The sequence below is a fragment of the Tamandua tetradactyla genome, chromosome 1 (assembly GCF_023851605.1).
Source record: "Tamandua tetradactyla isolate mTamTet1 chromosome 1, mTamTet1.pri, whole genome shotgun sequence".
In the NCBI taxonomy this organism is placed as follows: Eukaryota; Metazoa; Chordata; class Mammalia; order Pilosa; family Myrmecophagidae; genus Tamandua; species Tamandua tetradactyla.
This window is the reverse complement of record NC_135327.1, coordinates 120051586-120074856: the sequence shown is the minus strand read 5'-3', so window position 1 is coordinate 120074856 and position 23271 is coordinate 120051586. Positions and strand designations below refer to the sequence as shown.

The window sequence follows — 23271 nt, the reverse complement described above, 5'->3', positions numbered from 1 at the left end:
TGCGGGCAGCTTAGAGTCTCGGCTTCGAGTCCGCAGCTACGAGTCTCGGATCAGAGGGCTATCCAAAGTCTGGACTGGCTAGTCTGACTGTGAGACTCGGCTGCGGTGAGACCCCTGAGCAGCACGCGATTTCCCGAGCAGCAGCAGCTGCGGTGGTCGGAGCTACTCCCTCCCTCCTTCCAGGGCCGGCTGAGAGTCTCGGAGAGGCAAGTTTCCCAAGTCGAGACGGCCGGCGCCCCTCTTTTGCGGGTGGCTTTGAGTCTCGGCTTCAAGTCCGCGGCTACGAGTCTCGGATCAGAGGGCTATCCAAGCCGCGGTGGCCGCCCCCCCCGCGGGAGGCTTCCTGGTCTGGTGGGGAATTCCCCAGGCCCGCTGCGGCCGGTGGCCAGCAACAGGGTCCCCTCAAGCCGCGGCAGCTGACGCCCCCACCACGCGCGGCCCCTGAACCAATGGAGAGAAATGGATCGGAAATCCCCAGGCCGCGGAGATCGGTGACCGGGGGGGACCCATTCCAAACACTTGAGACAAACGTGTGCCACGTGCGCCACCTACTGAGCAAGATAAGAAAAACAGATCCCAGAGATTTCACAGAAAAATCTTATAACCTTGCTGGGCCTGACACCCAGAGAAATCTGAATAACTGCCCAGATGCCAGCAGCAGAAGATAACTGTCCACGCTCAAAAGATTGAGAATATGGCCCAGTCAAAGGAACAAACCAATAGCTCAAATGAGATACAAGAGCTGAGACAACTAAGGCTGAATATACGAACAGAAATGGAAAACCTCTTCAAAAATGAAATCGATAAATTGAGGGAGGACATGAAGAGGACATGGGCTGAACATAAAGAAGAAATAGAAAAACTGAAAAAACAAATCCAGAACTTATGGAAGTGAAGGATAAAGTAGCAAAGATGGAAAAAATAATGGATACCTACAATGATAGATTTAAGGAGACAGAAGATAGAATTAGTGATTTGGAGGATGGAACATCTGAATTCCAAAAAGAAACAGAAACTATCTGGAAAAGAATGGAAAAATTTGAACAGGGTATCAGGGAACTCAAGGACAATGTGAACCGCACAAATATACGTGTTGTGGGTGTCCCAGAAGGAGAAGAGAAGGGAAAAGGAGGAGAAACACTAATGGCAGAAATTATCACTGAAAATTTCCCAACTCTTATGAAAGACCTAAAATTATAGATCCAAGAAGTGCCGTGCACCCCAAAGAGATTGGACCCAAATAGGCGTTCTCCAAGACACTTACTAGTTAGAATGTCAGAGGTCAAAGAGAAAGAGAGGATCTTGAAAGCAGCAAGAGAAAAACAATCCATCACATACAAGGGAAACCCAATAAGACTATGTGTAGATTTCTCAGCGGAAACTATGGAAGCTAGAAGACAGTGGGATGATATATTTAAATTACTAAAAGAGAAAAACTGCCAACCAAGACTTCTATATCCAGCAAAATTATCCTTCAAAAATGAGGGAGAAATTAAAACATTCTCAGACAAAAAGTCACTGAGAGAATTTGTGACCAAGAGACCAGCTCTGCAAGAAATACTAAAGGGAACACTAGAGTCAGATACGAAAAGACAGAAGAGAGAGGTATGGAGAAGAGTGTAGAAAGGAGGAAAATCAGATATGATATATATAATACAAAAGGCAAAATGTTAGAGGAAAATATTATCCAAACAGTAATAACACTAAATGTCAATGGACTGAATTCCCCAATCAAAAGACATAGATTGGCAGAATGGATTAAAAAACAGGATCCTTCTATATGCTGTCTACAGGAAACACATCTTAGACCCAAAGATAAACATAGGTTGAAAGTGAAAGGTTGGGAAAAGATATTTCATGCAAATAACAACCAGAAAAGAGCAGGAATAGCTATACTAATATCCAACAAATTAGACTTCAAATGTAAAACAGTTAAAAGAGACAAAGAAGGACACTATCTACTAATAAAAGGAACAATTAAACAAGAAGACATAACAATCATAAATATTTACGCACCGAACCAGAATGCCCCTAAATACGTGAGGAATACACTGCAAACACTGAAAAGGGAAATAGACTCATATACCATAATAGTTGGAGACTTCAATTCCCCACTCTCATCAATGGACAGAACATCTAGACAGAGGATCAATAAAGAAATAGAGAATCTGAATATTACTATAAATGAGCTAGACTTAGCAGACATTTATAGGACATTACATCCCACAACAGCAGGATACACCTTTTTCTCAAGTGCTCATGGATCATTCTCAAAGATAGACCATATGCTGGTCACAAAGCAAGTCTTAACAAATTTAAAAAGATTGAAATCATGCACAACACTTTCTTGGATCATAAAGGAATGAAGTTGGAAATCAATAATAGGTGGAGTGCCAGAAAATTCACAAATACGTGGAGGCTCAACAACACACTCTTAAACAACGAGTGGGTCAAAGAAGAAATTGCTAGAGAAATTAGCAAATACCTCGAGGCGAATGAAAATGAAAACAGAACATATCAAAACTTATGGGACGCAGCAAAAGCAGTGCTAAGAGAGAAATTTATTGCTCCAAATGCCTATATCAGAGAAGAAGAAAAGGCAAAAATTCAGGAATTAACTATCCATTTGGAAGAACTGGAGAAAGAACAGCAAGCTAATCCCAAAGCAAGCAAAAGGAAAGAAATAACAAAGATTAGAGCAGAAATAAATGAAATTGAAAACATGAAAACAATAGAGAAAATCAATAAGACCAGAAGTTGGTTCTATGAGAAAATCAATAAGATTGATGGGCCCTTATCAAGACTGACAAAAAGAAGAAGAGAGAGGATGCAAATAAATAAGATCAGAAATGGAAGAGGAGACATAACTACCGACCTCACAGAAATAAAGGAGGTAATAACAGGATACTATGAACAACTTTACGCTAATAAATACAACAATTTAGAGGAAATGAATGGGTTCCTGGAAAAACATGAACAACCAACTTTGACTCAAGTAGAAATAGATGATCTCAAACCAATCACAAGTAAAGAAATTGAATTAGTCATTCAAAAGCTCCCTTAAAAGAAAAGTCCAGGACCAGACGGCTTCACATGTGAATTCTATCAAACATTCCAGAAAGAATTAGTACCAACTCTCCTCAAACTCTTCAAAAAAATCGAAGCAGAGGGAAAACTACCTAATTCATTCTATGAAGCCAACATTACCCTCATACCAAAACCAGGCAAAGATATTACAAGAAAAGAAAACTACAGGGTGATCTCTCTAATGAATATAGATGCAAAAATCCTCAATAAAATTCTAGCAAATCGTATCCAACAACACATTAAAAGAATTATACATCATGACCAAGTAGGATTCATCCCAGGTATGCAAGGATGGTTCAACATAAGAAAATCAATTAATGTAATACACCATATCAACAAATCAAAGCAGAAAAATCACATGATCATCTCAATTGATGCAGAGAAGGCATTTGACAAGATTCAACATCCTTTCCTGTTGAAAACACTTCAAAGGATAGGAATACAAGGGAACTTCCTTAAAATGATAGAGGGAATATATGAAAAACCCACAGCTAATATCATCCTCAATGGGGAAAAATTGAAAACTTTCCCCCTAAGATCAGGAACAAGACAAGGATGTCCACTATCACCACTATTATTCAACATCGTGTTGGAGGTTCTAGCCAGAGCAATTAGACAAGAAAAAGAAATACAAGGCATCAAAATTGGAAAGGAAGAAGGAAAACTATCACTGTTTTCAGACGATATGATACTATACGTCGAAAACCCGGAAAAATCCACAACAAAACTACTAGAGCTAATAAATGAGTACAGCAAAGTAGCAGGTTACAAGATCAACATTCAAAAATCTGTAGCATTTCTATACACTAGCAATGAACAAGCGGAGGGGGAAATCAAGAAACGAATCCCATTTACAATTGCAACTAAAAGAATAAAATACCTAGGAATAAATTTAACTAAAGAGACAAAAAACCTATACAAAGAAAACCACAAAAAACTGCTAAAAGAAATCACAGAAGACCTAAATAGATGGAAGGGCATACTGTGTTCATGAATTGGAAGACTAAATATAGTTAAGATGTCAATCCTACCTAAATTGATTTACAGATTCAATGCAATACCAATCAAAATCCCAACAACTTATTTTTCAGAAATAGAAAAACCAATAAGCAAATTTATCTGGAAGGGCAGGGTGCCCCGAATTGCTAAAAGTATCTTGAGGAGAAAAAACGAAGCTGGAGGTCTCACGCTGCCGGACTTTAAGGCATATTATGAAGCCACAGTGGTCAAAACAGCATGGTATTGGCATAAAGATAGATATATCGACCAATGGAATCGAATAGAGTGCTCAGATATAGACCCTCTCATCTATGGACATTTGATCTTTGATAAGGCAGTCAAGCCAACTCACCTGGAAGAGAACAGTCTCTTCAATAAATGGGTCCTAGAGAACTGGATATCCATATGCAAAAGAATGAAAGAAGACCCATATCTCACACCCTACACAAAAGTTAACTCAAAATGGATCAAAGATCTAAACATTAGGTCTAAGACCATAAAACAGTTAGAGGAAAATGTAGGGAGATATCTTATGAATCTTACAATTGGAGGTGGTTTTATGGACCTTACACCCAAAGCAAGAGCACTGAAGAAGGAAATAAATAAATGGGAGCTCCTCAAAATTAAACACTTTTGTGCATCAAAGAACTTCATCAAGAAAGTAGAAAGACAGCCTACACAATGGGAGACAATATTTGGAAATGACATATCAGATAAAGGTCTAGTATCCAGAATTTATAAAGAGATTGTTCAACTCAACAACAAAAAGACAGCCAACCCAATTACAAAATGGGAAAAAGACTTGAATAGACACCTCTCAGAGGAGGAAATACAAATGGCCAAAAGGCACATGAAGAGATGCTCAATGTCCCTGGCCATTAGAGAAATGCAAATCAAAACCACAATGAGATATCATCTCACACCCACCAGAATGGCCATTATCAACAAAACAGAAAATGACAAGTGCTGGAGAGGATGCGGAGAAAGAGGCACACTTATCCACTCTTGGTGGGAATGTCAAATGGTGCAACCACTGTGGAAGGCAGTTTGGCGGTTCCTCAAAAAGCTGAATATAGAATTGCCATACGACCCAGCAATACCATTGCTGGGTATCTACTCAAAGGAATTAAGGGCAAAAACTCAAACAGACATTTGCACACCAATGTTTATAGCAGCGTTATTTACAATTGCAAAGAGATGGAAGCAGCCAAAATGTCCATCAACAGACGAGTGGCTAAACAAACTGTGGTATATACATACGATGGAATATTATGCAGCTTTAAGGCAGGATAAACTTATGAAGCATGTAATAACATGGATGGACCTAGGGAACATTATGCTGAGTGAGTCTAGCCAAAAACTAAAAGACAAATACTGTATGGTCCCAATTATGTGAATCGACACTCGAGAATAAACTTGGAATATGTCATTGGTAACAGAGTGCAGCAGGAGTTAGAAACAGGGTAAGATAATGGGTAATTGGAGCTGATGGGATACAGACTGTGCAATAGGACTAGATACAAAAACTCAAAAATGGACAGCACAATAATACCTAATTGTAAAGTAATCATGTTAAAACACTGAATGAAGCTGCATCCGAGCTATAGGTTTTTGTTTTGTTTTGTTTTGTTCTTACTATTATTACTTTTATTTTTTTTTCTCTATATTAACATTCTATATCTTTTTCGGTTATATTGCTAGTTCTTCTAAACCGATGCAAATGTACTAAGAAACGATGATCATGCATCTATGTGATGATGTTAAGAATTACTCATTGCATATGTAGAATGGTATGATTTCTAAAAAAAAAAAAAAAAAAAATGGTCAGCACAATACTACCTAATTGTAATGTAATTATGTGAAAACACTGAATGAAGCTGCATCTGAGCTATAGTTTTTTTTTCTTATATATTTTTGTACTTTTTATTTTTATTTTTATTTTCTCTCTATATTATCATTTTATTTCTTTTTCTGTTGTCTTGCTATTTCTTTCTCTAAATCGATGCATATGTACTAAGAAATGATGACCATACACCTATGTGATGATATTAAGAATTACTGATTGCATATGTAGAATGGAATGATTTCTAAATGTTGTGTTATTTAATTTTTTTTAATTAATAAAAAAAAAGAAAAAAACTGCATTGAAAGTCTTGAAAAAAGAAAGTGATAAGCTTAGATCATCTAACGGCCAACTTGAGACTTTCTGCACAAGCCTGAGGGCTCTTTGACAGCAATTAAATAAACCCTAGTTTTCTAAACCTGTAGGGCAGATCAGGATCAAATCGTAAGGAGACTGTTTGAATGATCTCAACAAATCATCAGTATCAAAATTGGAGACCCAATTAGGAAATAATGGGACCTGAGAACTGAGATGGTGATATTTAGATTGATGTGTCTCAATATCTTCAACACTGTGCTGTTTGAAAGGATGTATGGACCCTAGAAAAGCCATGTTTTAATCCTAATCCCATTTTGTAAAGGCAGCTGTTTCTTCTAATCCTTATTCAGTACTGTATGTTTGACTCTGTAATTAGATCATCTCCCTGGAGATGTGACTCAATTAAGAGTGGATGTTAAGCTGGATTAGGTGGAGACATGTCTCCACCCATTTGGGTGGGTCTTGATTAGTTTACTGGAATTCTATAAAAGAGGAAATATTTCAGAGAAAAGGAGATTCTGAGAGAGCAGAACGATGTAGCCACGAGAAGCAGAGTCCACCAGCCAGCAACCTTTGGAGATGAAGAAGGAAAATGCCTCCCGGGGAGCTTCATGAAACAGGAAGCCAGGAGAGAAAGCTAGCAGATGACACCGTGTTGCCACATGCCTTTCCAGAAGAGAGAGAAACCCTGACCATGTTCGCCATGTACTTTTCACTTGAGAGAGAAACCCTGCACTTCATCAGCCTTCTTGAACAAAGGTATCTTTCCCTGGATGCCTTAGATTGGACATTTCTATAGATCGTTTTAATTGGGACATTTCTATAGATCGTTTTAATTGGGACATTTTCTCGGCCTTAGAACTGTAAACTAGCAACTTATTAAATTCCCCTTTTTAAAAGCCATTCATTTCCGGTATATTGCATTCCGGCAGCTAGCAACCTAGAACAAACCCCCAGGGCCACTGTACCCTTTGGACTAGGAGAAGCAGTTCTTCTCCTTGCAAGAAGAGACCAATCTTCCTTTACTTAGAGACCATGAGAAGACCTTACATGAGGCAGATTCCTTGCAATATGATGTTTATTAACTTCAAGATAAATCTTTGCCTCCCCTTTTTGCCCCTAGATCAGTTACTAAGGTCTGATCTTACATGGTTTGAGGAAGGAAATGTAGTTCCCTCCAAATGGCCCGAACTTCTTTTTTTCTATCTCTGTTATGTGATTCCTCCTCAACTCATACCTGTCATTACAGGTGGTTACTTATGATCAACTGATGAGGAAGAAAATAACTCATGTCTGCATTCAAAAATGGGTAGGTGCAATATGTTGATGCTAGCTAAAATTACGCTGATTCCACACTCTGGCTCCACTCAGAGGTGCTGCTAAAAGACAACAGTGAAGGCAAATAATAGGCAGGGCTGCAAGCTATACAATCAAACATTCACTTTGTGGCCTGAGGTATAGATATACAGACTCTTGGGAAGTATCAAATAGCTTAGCTAATGAGTCATGTGTCTGAAAGGAGGAAGGTTGGAAATTAAAGTAAGGAAGAAAGGAGGAAGCTTGGAAATTATAGTAAGGAAGAAGCATGTGGACGGATGGATGACTTGTGGCCACAAAGACTTTGCAGTTTTGTATTTACCATAAAGAGGAAGCTTTTGACAGCTAGGTGGGCAGGTTGACTTGTCCTGTCCCTCTCAGCTGCCTCTTTCCTCAGTGCCAGCACAATAGTGCCATAAACAGCATGGCCAGTGTGTCAGGGTTGGATGGTATGCATAGGACCTATAACATGGGATCCTTCTCCTCAAGGATGAGCTAGCTTCTACCCCTGCTGAATGTCCAACCTGCCAATAACCTGCAATGGCTCCAGACAACCAGCAAGCCACTTGGTGACAGGATGATATTATATTCAATCACCTTCCGCCCTGGAGGGGTCAATGATTTGTCCTTATTGGAAATGATCACCTACCTTGGAAATGGGTTTACCTACCCTCTTCTAGTGTCTTCTTTGGCAACATTAATATCCAGAGGCAGCCAATAAGTTAAATAGTGAAATGGCAGGTTAAAGACTTGGCTCATGTGCTGACTCAGAAAGAATACTGCAGGATTGGGGCACTGAACCAACATGTTGTGTCCACCAAAACTGGAATACCTGGGTTCGAGAACCAAAAAGAAAATGCCGAATTGTTTCTCTAATCACTACCCCAATGACCTATTTGTGGAATTTTGAATTCTAGTTCCTGCAAACTTAGGCTTTGGCAGATGACAAGTTTTGCTTATCCTTTGGGACACAGTTAAAGATTCCTCTAATTTTGAAGTTATAATAACCAGCTAGTAATTTGGGGCTTTTCATGCCAGTGGACCATCAAGGGAAAGAATGTTGTTACTCTACTAGCAAGAGCAATCAACTCTGATTACAATGAAAAGCTAAACTTGCTGCTACATAATAGGGACAGGAAAATGTATGTCTGGAATTGAGGGGTTCTTAAGGAGTTACTTTGTATTTCTGCGCTCTGTGATAACAGCGAACAGGTAATTGCAACAACCATGGCCAGGCAAGAACAAAACAACTCAGGGCTCAGACCCTCAGATATGAATGACTGTGTGACCCAGCTAGACAAGCAGCACAGAGGGAATTCTAGAATAGGAGGTGGAGGGTGGAGATAATTCATATCAATTACAGCCTTGGGTGCAACTGCTGTAGGGTTTATAACTCATTTAACTTACCCTTGGACACTAAACTGTCTCACAAATTTCCCTCTGGCCTTCTCTTTGTGGGGAACTCTGTGATGGATTACACTTACTGAGGGAGATTTCTCTGTCGAGGAAGGGATGGACTCCTCCAATTACTTCTCATAACTCACTCCAGAAATTCTTAGCTTTATCTTCCATTTTAGCTACCTGCTATTGTGACCACTAATGCTGTCCACAGATAATGTCATGCACACAGAACCTAACAGAACCTTATCTTGGCATCACCTTCCCTACCCCCACTTCCCACAGGCTTTACTATTGATCTTGTGACGTGAAATGTCACTGGGAAAGCTACCTACACCTGCACAAGTGAGTAGTGCAGAGGTATTAAAGCCCATGAGGCAATGCTTGATGAATGGGAGAGAAGAGCTGAGATAAATGCTTACCTGCTTTTCCTGTGTGTGTGTGTGTGTGTGTGTGTGTGCTCACGCGTGTGGAGGATTCTGAGATGTATTTAATTGAGCAACTGATCAACAGCAGGGGTAGCCAACTCAGAAGCACGCCCTTTTACTGGGTTTCCCTGCTTCACTTCTCTTGTCTCTTTCTTGCTCCTTGGATCACTCTCCAATGAGGTACTGGCAAGAAAGCTTTTCTCCTCAGGCTCTCTGTTTTTGGTAAGCCAAGGCTAAGAAAGGCATTATTGGGTGTTAGCCTCTGTGGGTTGTTAACCACAGTCCCAGTACATCTTCTGTGTGCTAGTGCCCATAGTCTGGAACTGGGGAGGAACTTCAGGCATTAGGTTACATAGCTTTGTCCTTAGTAATTCCTCAGGGACCAAGGGATAAGGCATTATTAAAGTAAACCTATAATCTAAGATAAAAGGTATATGGCATTTATAAAATGGGGCAACACAAAAGGGAATATATTTTAGAAAGATCATTCTGAGATCAATGATTTCAGGGATTGTTGAAGGATGAGTAATAGCCGCATCCTAATCCACAGAACCCACAAAGATGCAACCTTTCATGGCAAAAGGGAATGTGCAGATATGATTCAATTAAGGATTTTTGAGGTGGGAAGGTTATACTGGATTATCCAGGCGGGTCCAATCTAATCACAAGGGTTCTTATATGAAGGAGGCAGGAGGGCAGAGTGAATAGTATTGATATGTGATAATGAAATGAGAGGTGGAGGGGGGGGAGAGAGGGGCCAAAGACAAGGAGGTGGCCTCTAGAAACTGAAAAAGGCCAAGAAATGGATTTCCCCCAAACTCTCAAGAAGGAATGAATGCCCAGCTGACATCTTGATTTTAGACTTCTGACCTCCAAACTGTAAAATAATACATTTTTGTTTTTTCAAGCCACTATGTTTGTGGTAATTTGTTACAGTAGCAGTAGGAAACTTATCTTGATTAAAGACAGGCAAATCCATGTCTTGGAATCCTTAGGTGTAGTTAATCATAACATTTTGCATACAATATGTAGAAGTTATGAATTTTTTTCATGCATGAAACAAAAGTTTGACTAATAAATTGCACTTTGAGTTCAGGAAATCATAGGTTGCCTAGTTAGGAATTTTGGTTTTACATGTCTTTACTACAAGGGACTCATGTATGTAGAGAATGAGAAGGGAAGTTTATCTAGTAGAATTTTTCCAGCTTTAAAGTGACTCAGGGTATTTTAAGGCCCAGCCATCTTTTGAGAGTAGAAAGGGATATGGAATACTTGAAGGTAGTGCTATCCTCAGAAGAATCCTGGAGAACAGATAGGAGGCAGGGTTGATACTCACCTCGACAAGTGCTGACTCTGCTGAAACTTGTGATGTTTGTGGAACACATTGTTTCTGAACAGAGCATGAGCCAGAGCCAGAAGACATTTCTAACTTCAGTTTATTGAGGGTCTCTGGATCCTTCAGAGAGAGAAGTAAGAAAAGGCCTGGGAGCTGCCATGATGGACACCGGTGTTGTCCATTGAATTTTATTTAAGCTAATAATATTTCACACAAAAGCCAACTTGGAAGGCTTGAAATGGCACAATAACAGGAGCATTCTCAAGTAAGAAATCAACAGAATTGACTAGTTTGATTCTATCTGGAAATCAGGTTTAATACCTTACCATAAAGTTCTTAGAACTGAAGAAGTCTGACTGAAATGCAATATATACATGTGTTGAAGTACCTTTTATACTACAAACCAATATCAAATCCCTCTCTAATATCCTTACCAGTTCTAAATTGGGCAAAATAGGTAAAAATGAACAGCAATGCTAGAAAACTGTCATTTTTGTATTTACAATTGGTCAGGGCTGTGAAACAGAAATAGATGTTCTGTTACATGATCAGGCTTAAACTGTGATACACTCTATTGAGGGAGTACTTGCTACTTGGAATGGAAAAGACTTGTGTCCTGAGGATTGTTCTCCCAGTAGTCATGAATTAGATAATAAAGTCTCCCTAAATGAGAATGGAAGGCTCGCAGAGAGCCCAGTGGAGAGATTTAATGTGGTAGAAAGTAGCGGACGTGTCCTAGTTTTGCTAGACCGCTATCACAAATACCATTAACCGAATTTGGCTTGAATAATATGAATTTATTGGCTTACAGTTTCAGAAGTTGGGTGTTGGCTAGAAGGCTCGTTTCCTCCCAGGGTCCGTGGCCGCATTCCAGATGGCCGGCGATCCTTGGGTTAATTGGCTTTCCCGTCACATGGCGATGTCCTCTCCTTTCTCTTCCAGGTTTGATTGACTTCCTGGTTCCCTCCATTTCTGGTTTCTGGCTCTTTTCCATGGCTTCCTCTGGCTATGTCTAGATTTCTTCTGTTTATAAAGGACTCCATTAATCCAGAATAAGACCCACCTTCATTCAGTTGGGCCACACCTTAACTGAAATAACATCTTCAAGAAATCCCATGTACAATGGGTTCACACCCACAGGAATGCAGATAGAGATCAAGAACGTGTCTGAATTGGAAAACATAATTCAGTCCACTGAAGGAGGGAAAGTGGTGTCTTTAGATACGAAATGCATGTCTTCTCCATAGGCCAGGACTCTGATCTTGGAATGGCAGATGCTGGAACTAATAATGAGGGATTTCAGAGGGTACTACAATGCCTCATAAATGGCTGTGGAAGGAGCTGGTACTTTCTAGGCAATATCACCTCAGAGCAGTAAGGAAATGCATGATGAGTGTACTTCTGAACTCTGTAATAGAAATGGATTTCATTATAATGTTGTTGTGTAGCTCACAGATTTGATAAGAAAGTTGAAGACCGTAGTTCAGATAATGGGATGGATTCCAGCGAGCCAGGGAAGCATTTACAATATCCAAAGTTATGCACCAGGAACAGTCCGTTAGGCTCCCTCTCTGATGCCCCCAACACTGCCATGAGAGCCTCTTGACCCCACCCCACTTGAATTTCTTTAACTTTCTCTACATCTATGTATTTCTTCCTCCACACTCAAAATTGCAGATAAAAAAGGAAATACCTATTGTCCTTAGTTTTGATAAGTGCAGAAAGTCTTGCCTCTCACAAAATACATGTGTGCCATGGATTTCTGAAAACAGTATGAATGGGGTTTATTTGCTTGACAATCAAAAATCGCTAATAAATATCCAATTCCCATCAACCCAACATACACATGCATTCTTCCTCCCACACTTGCATTTTACTGAAAAGTGCTGATGGGAATTTTCATTTTACTGAAAATATTTGTGATATATTGAAGTTATTTCTTATGTTGTACTACCTGTTGTTTTCTTTTAAATATAATTTGCTTGCGTTTCCATCAGAGTTTGGCGTTTTCTTTGTGACAAGGTTTTAAATGAATGGTTTAAATCATTTAATATTTGCACCAAAGAAATTGCAAATATTTGAGCATTATAAGTCTGTTTAGGTATTTTTATTCATTTTTCTGTCAGTTTTGGTAAGCTGTATTGACTAGAAATATGTCCATATCACATTTAAATTGTCATTTTTATTGGCATAATATTGCTTATGTTAATATCTTCTTATTTACTTTTTTTTTTTAAGTTTTGCTTTTGTTTTTGTTTTTGTTTTCTTTCGTGGGCAGGTGCACGGGAATCAAACCTGGGTCTCCAGCATGGCAGGGGAGAACTCTGCCTGCTGAGTCACTGTGGCCCGCCCTCTTCTTATTTACTTTTAATGCCTGGAAGATCTGTAAGAGACACCACCTTTTTCAGTCCTAATAGTCTTATATTTGTGCCTTCTCTCTTTCTTAATCAGTCATTTTAGATGTTTATAAATTTTCAATGAGCCAACTTTTTCTCAGGTTGATTTGCATTATCAGTTATTTGTAGCTTATTTCATCAACTTCTGGTCTTCTCTTTATTAGTGCCTTCCTTGTGCTTGCTTTGGATTTATTTTGGAAGTTATCTTTTTTCTTGAGACATCTGGTTTCCGCTCCAAAATATGAAGAGCTTAGAAGTCCTCATTTCCATCCCTGAATCAATAAAAAGCTGGAAAAACTGAAAATAAATTACTTTTCTTAGATCCTGAGGTTGCGGGGCAATCCTCCACGCTCAAGGCAATCTGAAATCTGGAGACTCGGGTACATCCAGAAAGTTGCAGATGATATCTGCTCAACTGGAGTCAATGCTGTGGGAGGCATAAAAATGGTAGAAATGCTTAAGTGGTAATGTTGATGAATTGCTGGAGACTGAGTGAGGGCTACTGTGAGAGTAAACAGCTCCTGGTGGCCACATTTTGGGGGGGAACCTCATACTCTCTTGGACTTTTCCTTCAAGAACCCCACCAGATTCTCATGATGAAGATCCAAGATAGATCCCCTTAGGCTCTGGTAAGGAAGGAGAAAAATAAATCACTGTGAAATGATACTTTATATGGAAGTCATTACAGTTATATTATTTTATATCTTCCTTTGCTTAACTTATTTGCAAGATTCATTCATGTTGCTGAACACAGTATAGTTGATTTATTTGTATGACTGCATAATAGTTCATAATATGAATATACTACAGATTGTTCAGCCTTTCTACTTTAGTGGATGTTTTAGTTGTTTCTAGTTTGAAGGTATTAATTGTGCAGCTATGAACATGCTTTCATATAATGTTGGTGTACATGCACCTACTTTTCTTATGGGTTTACACCTAGGAGGGAAAGTGGTGAGTCATAAGAAATAGTTAGACATAACATATGGTCAGTTTTATCCAGTTTTCTGAAGTGCTTGGATAACTTATATAAATAGCATATAAGAATATTATATATGAGTGTTCTTGTTATTCTACATTACCAGCTGTATTTGTGAATTTCAGTCTGTTTCTTCTTAACCATTCTCAGGGTAAGTAATGTTATCTAATCATGGTTCTATTTTGAAGAGTACTGATGTTGAACAGATTTCAAGTTTAAGAGCATTTGTAATGTCATTTTTAGGAAATGCTCATTAAGGGCCTTTTGATCAATTTTTTTTAGTTGGTTTTTTTTTCCTTATTTAATTGTAGGACACCTACTTTATTGAACAAAAGTCCTTCATGCTTTATGTGTTTTAGTTATCTTCCCTCTACTCTCTGACACTCCTTTTTGCTCTCTTAATGTATCTTTTGATAAGCAGAAGTTTTTAATTTTAATGCAGTCCAATTGCTTTGACACTTCTGTTATAGATGTTGAATTTCTTTGATTATTCATTTTATTTGTTATATTTTCTCAAAATCTTACATTTTTAAGTTGATCTCCTTTTCATCTTCTATTTCTTTTAATGTATTACCTATGTATTCCCTCTACTATTCTTTTAGTTTAGTTTTAATTTCTGAAAATATCTTTTGTTTCTAATTAATTAATCAGTTTTATCACCTCATTTAAAAATTTTTCTAATTCTAATATGCTATTTCATATCTTGTATAAATTTCTTAAAAATCCTTAAGGCTATTTTGAAATATAAGATTAGAGACCCCACCCCCACCCCCAAGCCTTTCAGTGTGTTATTCTGAAAACATCCAAAAAGTTGTTTGGTTCTTCATTGTCTTTTTTTTCTCTTTTTTCTCTTTAAGGGATTTAGTCCCCCAAATTTTCTGTTGCTCATTTTTGCATGGAATTATTTTTCTTCAATTTTTGGAAGGAACGTGTGTTTAAGACAGTTATTCTAACTTCCTACATCTATTGTTCTTTTATTGTGGTGAAGTTACTCAAATGTAAAGGGAGTATACTATATAAGATATCCAGTCTATGTTTCCTCTTTCCACTTTTACCTGGACCTTCCTTTTCCTCCGTAACCCTGTCTAACCAATCTGGATTTTACTCTCAGTGGCTTCCTTGGGGTGAGCCCTTTTCCGAACAGACGCTTTGGCTGGTTAGTTTGGGGAGTTCATAAGACCAAGACTACTTCCGCCCTTCAGACTACTGAGCCCCGCCTGTATTCACGCTCTTTTGGAAATGCAGACCCTCCCAGCTTGAGTTTCTGTTGTCACATTGAGTTTTTGTTGGTTTTTTTGGGGGGGTGCATGGTCTGAGAATCAAACCCGGGTCTCCTGTATGGCAGGTGAGCATTCTACCACTGAACCACCCGTGCACCCGAGGCCATTGAGTCTTTGAGTGAGTGTGTATAGGTTATTTTGAATTCTATTATCTGGTGATTATTCTGGAATTCTATAGTAACATTCTTAGGTTTGTCAAAGCTCCGTTGTTTCCCTCTGCTTCCTCCTGCACAGATGCTGACATTATGCAGGTTTTCAAGCTTTGGCCATGGTTTGTCCCCTACTCATATTTTGGGTTTCATGAGGCTATACTGTAGCCTAGTTTTCAGTATATCTTATCTGTTGGTCTGGGCGCTGCTATCTTGTTTTGCGATTTTATGCGTGCATTTATAGAGATTTAAAAGTATGCCTCTATCACCATCTTCATAGATCCCTTTTTTTATATTTTTAATGTTACTGTTATCAGTAACCTTTAGAAATGTTTTATTCCTCTTTTTTGTTACTCTGTAGAAATACAGTTGATTTGTAAATTTTGACCTTACATCTAGCAATATTGCTCAACTTATGTATATTTGTTCTACTAATTTATCTGCAGAATCTTGTGGATATTCTGTGTATAAAATCATGTCATCCTGGAATGAATTAAATTTATTCCTTATGTGATTATTTTCTTCTTAATTTATCCACCTGTCTGGGGACTCAAGAATAATATCAAATGCAATGGTGGTACAAGAATCCCTGTTTCATTAAAAATCATTTCCAATTTCAGGTGAATCCTTTCAATATTTCACTGTTGATATTTAAACATTTTAATAAGATTTAATTACATACATTACAAGCACAAATCTTAAATATATAATTTAATGAGTTGTAACAAATGTATGCACACATCTAACCAACAATCCAGTTGTGATTTAGAATGATGCCTCCGATAATTTTTTTCATGCACATTTCTAGTCATACCTATTCTCCTCTTAGAGAACTATTTTGATTTTCATCCCTATAGATTATTTACACTTGTTCTTGAATTTCATATAAATAATACTATACAGCATTTATTCTCTTGTGTGTGGTTTATTTTGCTCAACATAATGTTTCTGAAATTTATCCATGTTGTTGAAAGAATCAGTTGTTTGTTCTTTTTAATTGCTGAGTTGTCTTCCATTGTAGATTGGTCATCCATTCTCCACTTGATCGATATTTGGGATCTTTTTGATATTTTACTATTATGTATAAAGCTGAAATGAATATTTCTGTACAAGCCTTTTTATGAATATGTGTTTTCATTTATTAGAGTAAATGCCTGGAGTAGAATCGGTTGATCATACAGTAGGAATACATTTAATTTTATAAGAAGCTAATAAATTCTTAAAGTGATGGCAGCATTTTATTCTCTTGCCAAAAAAAGTGTGAGCTATGCAGTTGCACACCAACCTCCCAAACAGCCAGCATGGTTATGGTTTATAATTCTAGCCACTCTAAAGGTATATGGTGTATCTATTGTGGTTTTAGTCTTCATTTCCCTAATGAGCAACAATGTTGACAATCTTTTTATATGCTTACTGAACATTCATATTTCCTCTTTCATTGAATATCTTTAACCCATTTAACTGGGTTATTTGAATTGTCTTTATTGATGTGCAGTTCTTTAAACACTCCAAATACAAATTCTTTGTCAGATATATGAAAATCAAATAATTTCTCCATCTGTGACTTGCCATTTGAACAATGTTTTATGACGAACAGATATTTTCACTTTTTTCAAAGCCCAGTTTAGAAAGTTTTTCTTTTGTTTTTTAATGTTTTTTCCATTCTTTCAAAGAAATATTTGTCTATCCCAAGAACACAGAGCTTATGTATCCAAATTATATTCAGTTAATTTTTGTGTGAAAGATATGAGTCAAGATTCATTTTTTCCATACATGTATCTGTTGAAGCAGCACCATTTATTGAAAAGATGTTCCATTGAATTACATTGGCACATTTGTGGAAATTCAATTGACATTTTTATTGTGGATCAAATTCTGGAAGCTATTCCACCCCATTTACCTATTTGTCCACTCTTGCAACAATTTCACACCCTCTTAATTAATGACTTTAGAATAAGGATCAAAACCAGGTAAATAATAAAAATCAAGTATTAGAAATCCTCTGTTATTCTTTTTCAAGGTGGCTGTAGCTATTTTAAGTTTTCAAATCTCATATACATATTAGTGTCAGCCAATTTCTACATGACATGCTGCTGGGATTTTTATTATTGTAGTGGGATTGAACAAATAAATCAGTTTTGAAAGAATTGGCATTTAAAAAAATGATATTTCTAACCTACAAACATGGGCTGTTTCTCCATATTTTAGCTCTTCTTTAATATATTTGTCAGAAAGATTTTGAAATTTTTGATACAGAGGTTTTCTTAATGTATTTCATTCATTTATTCTTGGTATGTTATGTTTTGATGCTACTGTAAATGGTATGGATTTTTAAATTTCATCTTCCACATTTTTGCTTCTATTATATAAAATACAATCAATTTTTGTATATTGACCTTGAATCCTGAATTCACTCATTGGACCTAGTAGTCTTTATCGATTCATTTGGATATTCTTCATACATGATCATATCATTTAGAGATAAAGAAAGTTTTACTTCTTTTCCAATCCTAATGCCTTTTTATCCTTTACTTTCTTTATTGCATTGCTAGAACATGCAGTACAGTCCTGGGGGAAAGTAGTGGGAGCAAACATCCTTGCATTGTTCCCAATCTTAGGAGACTCCATTCAATATTTCACCATTAAGTACTATCTAGTGTTTTCATAAATACCCACTATTAACTGAAGAAATTTCTTTCTGTTCTTATTTTGTTGAATCTTTTTGTATCTGAGAAAATACTCTATTCCTTTAACTTAATTGTTCAGAGCTAAGATCTGAAAGAGCGGTTCTGAAAAACTTTTAGGTTTTCCTGGGTATCCACAAGTTTTCCAACTTTTTTTTGAGATGGAGGGAGGGAAGTGAGACAAGAAAGGAAGGTGATCATAAAAGAATTGTTGAGAGGAAAAAGAATGTACACCTAAACACAAAACAAAATAAACCCCTGGCATGTCATGATCTGCAGCTTGAAGAATAAAGGACTCACCTGCATATCTCTGATATATGCTATTAATATATGCAATTTTACCTTCAAAAATAAAATCTTATTGGTTTCTGGGCTTAACAGAAGTTTCAGAAGCCTCCACAAAATCCATGAACTCATTGCTGTAAAGAACCTTTATGATTCTGCTTCTACTTCCCAAGTTACACATATGACAAAAAGTACCCAAATATTCTTAGCTAAAAAAAAAAAGACATTGTCTTTGAATTGAAGATTTCTGGATTACCTCTAAAAAACACCAACCTATCATTCAAGAGACTATTGCCATATCACGTTAAAGCCTACTGTGATTTCAAATTAATTTTAAAACCTTATGAATGAAATGCACCATACTAAACCTGTGTAAAACATAAAAGCTATTATGTTTTAATTATGTGTTAAAAATGACTAATACAGTGAACTTGAATTAGAAAACTTAAGATTCCAAATACTTGCTAGGGAAATTCACAATGGTGGGTCAATGAAAAGTTTTCTCTACATACAATATATTCAACAGAGTGGTAAATCTTTATTTGGAATGACAAAAAGGCAAAAATAGTAAAACCACAGTTTTCCTATAAAAAGGTACACTTTATCTTCGATAGGGATAGCTGTCATATATGAAGAAACAAAGAAGATGTGACCGCTCTGCTGAAAACCCAAGAACATTAGAGAATCTAGTCTGAGAATGGTCTAGTCATCTTCTTCCTCTCCATCATCTTCAGCATCTCATTTCCTCTTCTTCCCTCGAAGACCTTCTTCCTCTTCCTCTCTTTCTTCAACATAGTCATCACCATCTTCTTTATCCTTAATTTCTCCTTTCATTAAGTGTGAGAAGGCAGGGCATACCCACTTCTTCTCCCTCTCCCAGTTCTGAGCCTGTTGCATTTTCATCCTCATCTTCCTCCTTCTCATCTTCCTCTTCTCTGTATCCTTCAGGTAGACCAGCTTCCTCTTCATCACCTTCATCTCCATCCTCCTCCCCCTCCCCTTCAGAGCCTGGTGTTCGTCATCCTCCTTATGAAATCCATCCAAGTATGTGATTTGCTGCAGTAGTTCAAACGTACTTTCTCTGTAATCTTCCCAGTTTGTGATCTCACAGCTAAATCAGAGGAGACTTCTCAAATTTTTTTAGATTTTTCAGAGCTGAGATTTTTGATTTTGCTCCCACTCTGATGGAGATAGGTAAGATTTGGACATTTCTCTTCCAGCACTTCCAAACCTCCAGAAATTATATTGTCACTAAGTTCCAACTTTTGAAGTTTATTTAAGCTGGGAAGCCAGGCCAGCGAACTTAGTTCCACATTAGCATAATCAGAAACTCTAGTTCTTTAAAAGTATCACTGAGGCTCTCAACTTGCCTATTGGCACAGACTAACTCTGTTACCTCTCGGGAGCTCTGTTCCTTAACTCCAGGTTTATCCTCTTCTTCAGCTCCATGTCCTTCTCCTCCTCTTCTCCTACCACTCTCCTCCTTTCCTTTTTCCTGTCTTTCCTACTACCCCCAACCCCGAATTTTAAAAGATGTAGAAATGAATGAAAATAAATGCAAATAGAACACTCACCACCAACAGATAGGTGTGGAGAAGAAAGAAGAGAATAGTAAATGGGGTCCAAGGAGTTGGGACTCGAACTCGGCTGCCCCCATCCACCTCCTTGACCACACACACACAAACACACACACACACATACGTGCACACACACACACACATGCCGCAGTTCCTTCCCCTTCCTACAGTGATTGATTTTTTTAATTTATTTATTTTGTTTATATACATATATCATAAAATATTCCATTTTTGAAGAAGAGATACATGTTGTGCTACAAGATCACCACAATTGATTACCAAAACATTTTCACAGAGATTAAGTTTTAAATGTTAAACCAACCTCCTGTTCCTGGGATAAACCCTGCGGGTCAAGAAGCAAAAATTGATAGTGGAGCAGTAGAGATACTCACTGGAGATTTCAATATTTTTCTTTCAGTACCTGTTAGAACAATTTACAGAAAATCAGTAAGGATATAGAAGGTGTGGTAGTTAGATTCAGTTGTCAACTTGGCCAGGTGAAGGTACCTAGATCTGTTGCTATGGACATGAGCTAATGATAGATGAATCTCATCTGTTGCTCATTACATCTGCAGTCAGCAAAGAGGTGTGCCTGCTGTAATGAATGATGTTTGATTTAATTGGCTGGTGCTTAAATGAGAGAGTTCAATATAGCACAGCCCAAGCAGCTCAGCATACCTCATCTCAGTACTCGCAGTTCAGCCTAGGCCTTTGGAGATGCAGAAAGAAATCACCCTGGGGAAAGTTGTTGGAACCCAGAGGCCTGGTGAGAAGGCCAGCAGAGATCGCTCTGTGTCTTCCCAAGTAAGAAAGAACCTCAGTTGAAAGTTAGCTGCCTTTCCTCTGAAGAACTAATGAAATAAATCCCCTTTTATTGAAAGCTAATTCGTCTCTGATGCGTTGCATTCTGGCAGCTAGCAAACTAGAACAGAAGGCTTAGACCACACTAACAACTGACTTAACCAGATTGGTAGTTATACAACATTCCCATCATCAACAGGAAAGCATACATTATTTTTAAACCGCACATGGAATACAAAAAGAGAGACCATATAGTGGGTCCCAAAGCAAATCTCAATACATTTGAAAGGACTGAAATAATTTAGAATATGTTCTTCCTTTTGGATATTAAAAAAAAAAATCTAGGGCTAGACACCACTAACCAAAAAGAGCCTCAAAGCCTGAGAAACTACATTCTCTCTCCATCAGGGGAAAAAAAAAACACAAACAAATTAAACTCATTGAGTATATTTCCTATTGCATGAAAATGATGTCCCTAAAAAGTAATTTTTCTGGCTTCATTTTCAATTTCTTACAGTTGTGTCAGCTTTTGTTTAACCCACTTTCATGACGAGGGAGAAAAATAATGCTGTTTAACTTCATATATTACTTAAATTAAAAGAAAACCCCTAAAGACTTCCGGAGATGATGGCGGCTTAGTAAGACGCGTGGGTCTTAGTTCCTCCTCCAGAACAGCTACTAGGGAGGTAGAAACGGTGCGGGACAGCTCCCGGGGCCACGACGGAGACCAAGAAGACAGCGTACCCCGTTCTGGAACGGCTGACTGGCTGGGAATACCCGCTGTGGTGAGATCGCCGAGGGGTGCGCACTTCTCCGGGCCGGGGCGGCAGGCGGCCGGAGTCCCTCCCTCCCTCCTTCCCGGGTCTGCTGGGAGAATTGGACAGGCGGTTCCCGCAGGCCGCGGCAGCTGGCGCACCCCCCACCATGCGCAGCCCCCTGGACCAGCTGGGAGAGTTGAATCGGAGATCCCCCGGGCCGTGAAGACCGGCGACCGGGGTCCTTTCCGGGCGCGTGGCTTCCCGGTCCGCTGGGAACAGTGGATAGGCGCTCCCCAAGGCCGTGGCAGCTGGCACCCCCCCGCCACGCTTGGCGCCCCGGGCTGACTGGGAAATTTGGATGGGTGCTCCCCTGGGCTGTGGAGGCCGGCAACCCTCCCTGCGCGCAGATTCCTGGGCCGGCTGGGAGATTTGGATTGGCACTCCCCCAAACCGCATAGGCTGGCGACCCTCCCCTACAGCGAGAGTTCTCCAAAGTTAAAGGAGCCACAGCATCTTTTACTGGTGGGACCCGCAGACAGACAAGCGCCACGAGCGCCACCTACTGGGCAGGGTAAGAAAAACAGAGCCCAGAGATTTCACAGAAAAATCTTTCAACCTGCTGGATCCCACAGCCAGGGAAATCTGATTAAATGCCCAGACGCCAGCAGAAGATAACGGATCACGCTCGGAAAATTGAAGATATGGCCCAGTCAAAGGAACAAACCAATAGTTCAAATGAGATACAGGAGCTGAGACAACTAATGCTGAATATACGAACAGAAATGGAAAACCTCTTCAAAAACCAAATCAATAAATTGAGGGAGAACATGAAGAAGGCATGGGCTGAACAAAAAGGAGAAATAGAAAAACTGAAAAAACAAATCACAGAACTTGTGGGAGTGAAGGACAAAGTAGAAAAGATGGAAAAAACAATGGATACCTACAATGGTAGATTTAAAGAGACAGAAGCTAGAATTAGTGAATTGGAGGATGGAACATCTGAATTCCAAAAAGAAACAGAAACTATAGGGAAAAGAATGGAAAAATTTGAACAGGGGATCAGGGAACTGAATGACAATATGAAGCGCACAAATATACATGTTGTGGGTGTCCAAGAAGGAGAAGAGAAGGGAAAAGGAGGAGAAAAACTAATGGAAGAAATTTTCACTGAAAATTTCCCAACTCTTATGAAAGACCTAAAATTACAGATCCAAGAAGTGCAGCACACCCCAAAGAGAATAGACCCAAATAGGCATTCCCCAAGACACTTACTAGTTAGAATGTCAGAGGTCAAAGAGAAAGAGAGGATTTTGAAAGCAGCAAGAGAAAAACAATCCATCACATACAAGGGAACCCCAATAAGACTATGTGTAGATTTCTCAGCAGAAACCATGGAAGCTAGAAGACAGTGGGATGATATATTTAAATTACTAAAAGACAAAAACTGCCAACCAAGACTTCTATATCCAGCAAAATTGTCCTTCAAAAATGAGGGAGAAATGAAAACATTTTCAGACAAAAAGTCACTGAGAGAATTTGTGACCAAGAGACCAGCTCTGCAAGAAATAATAAGGGAGCACTAGAGTCAGATACGAAAAGACAGAAGAGAGAGGTATGGGGAAGAGTGTAGAAAGAA

General features: G+C 38.6%; 1 protein-coding gene and 1 pseudogene across 8 annotated transcripts in view; one reads left to right on the top strand and one right to left on the bottom strand.

Annotated features, from left to right (window-relative positions):
- The window catches only part of DYNC1I1 (dynein cytoplasmic 1 intermediate chain 1), a 367030-nt gene that overhangs the window by 15798 nt on the left and 327961 nt on the right, over positions 1–23271 (top strand). For 5 of the 8 annotated variants that reach the window (XM_077123350.1, XM_077123387.1, XM_077123313.1 and 2 more), the window contains one exon: positions 7497–7556. The exons of the other annotated variants lie outside the window; for them this stretch is intronic. In XM_077123350.1, coding sequence (XP_076979465.1) covers positions 7518–7556 — 39 coding nt within the window. In that variant the 5' untranslated portion in view covers positions 7497–7517. The remainder of the gene's footprint in view (positions 1–7496; positions 7557–23271) is intronic. 8 annotated transcript variants of the gene reach the window in all.
- On the bottom strand, positions 19202–19948 carry LOC143686240 (acidic leucine-rich nuclear phosphoprotein 32 family member E pseudogene; annotated as a pseudogene).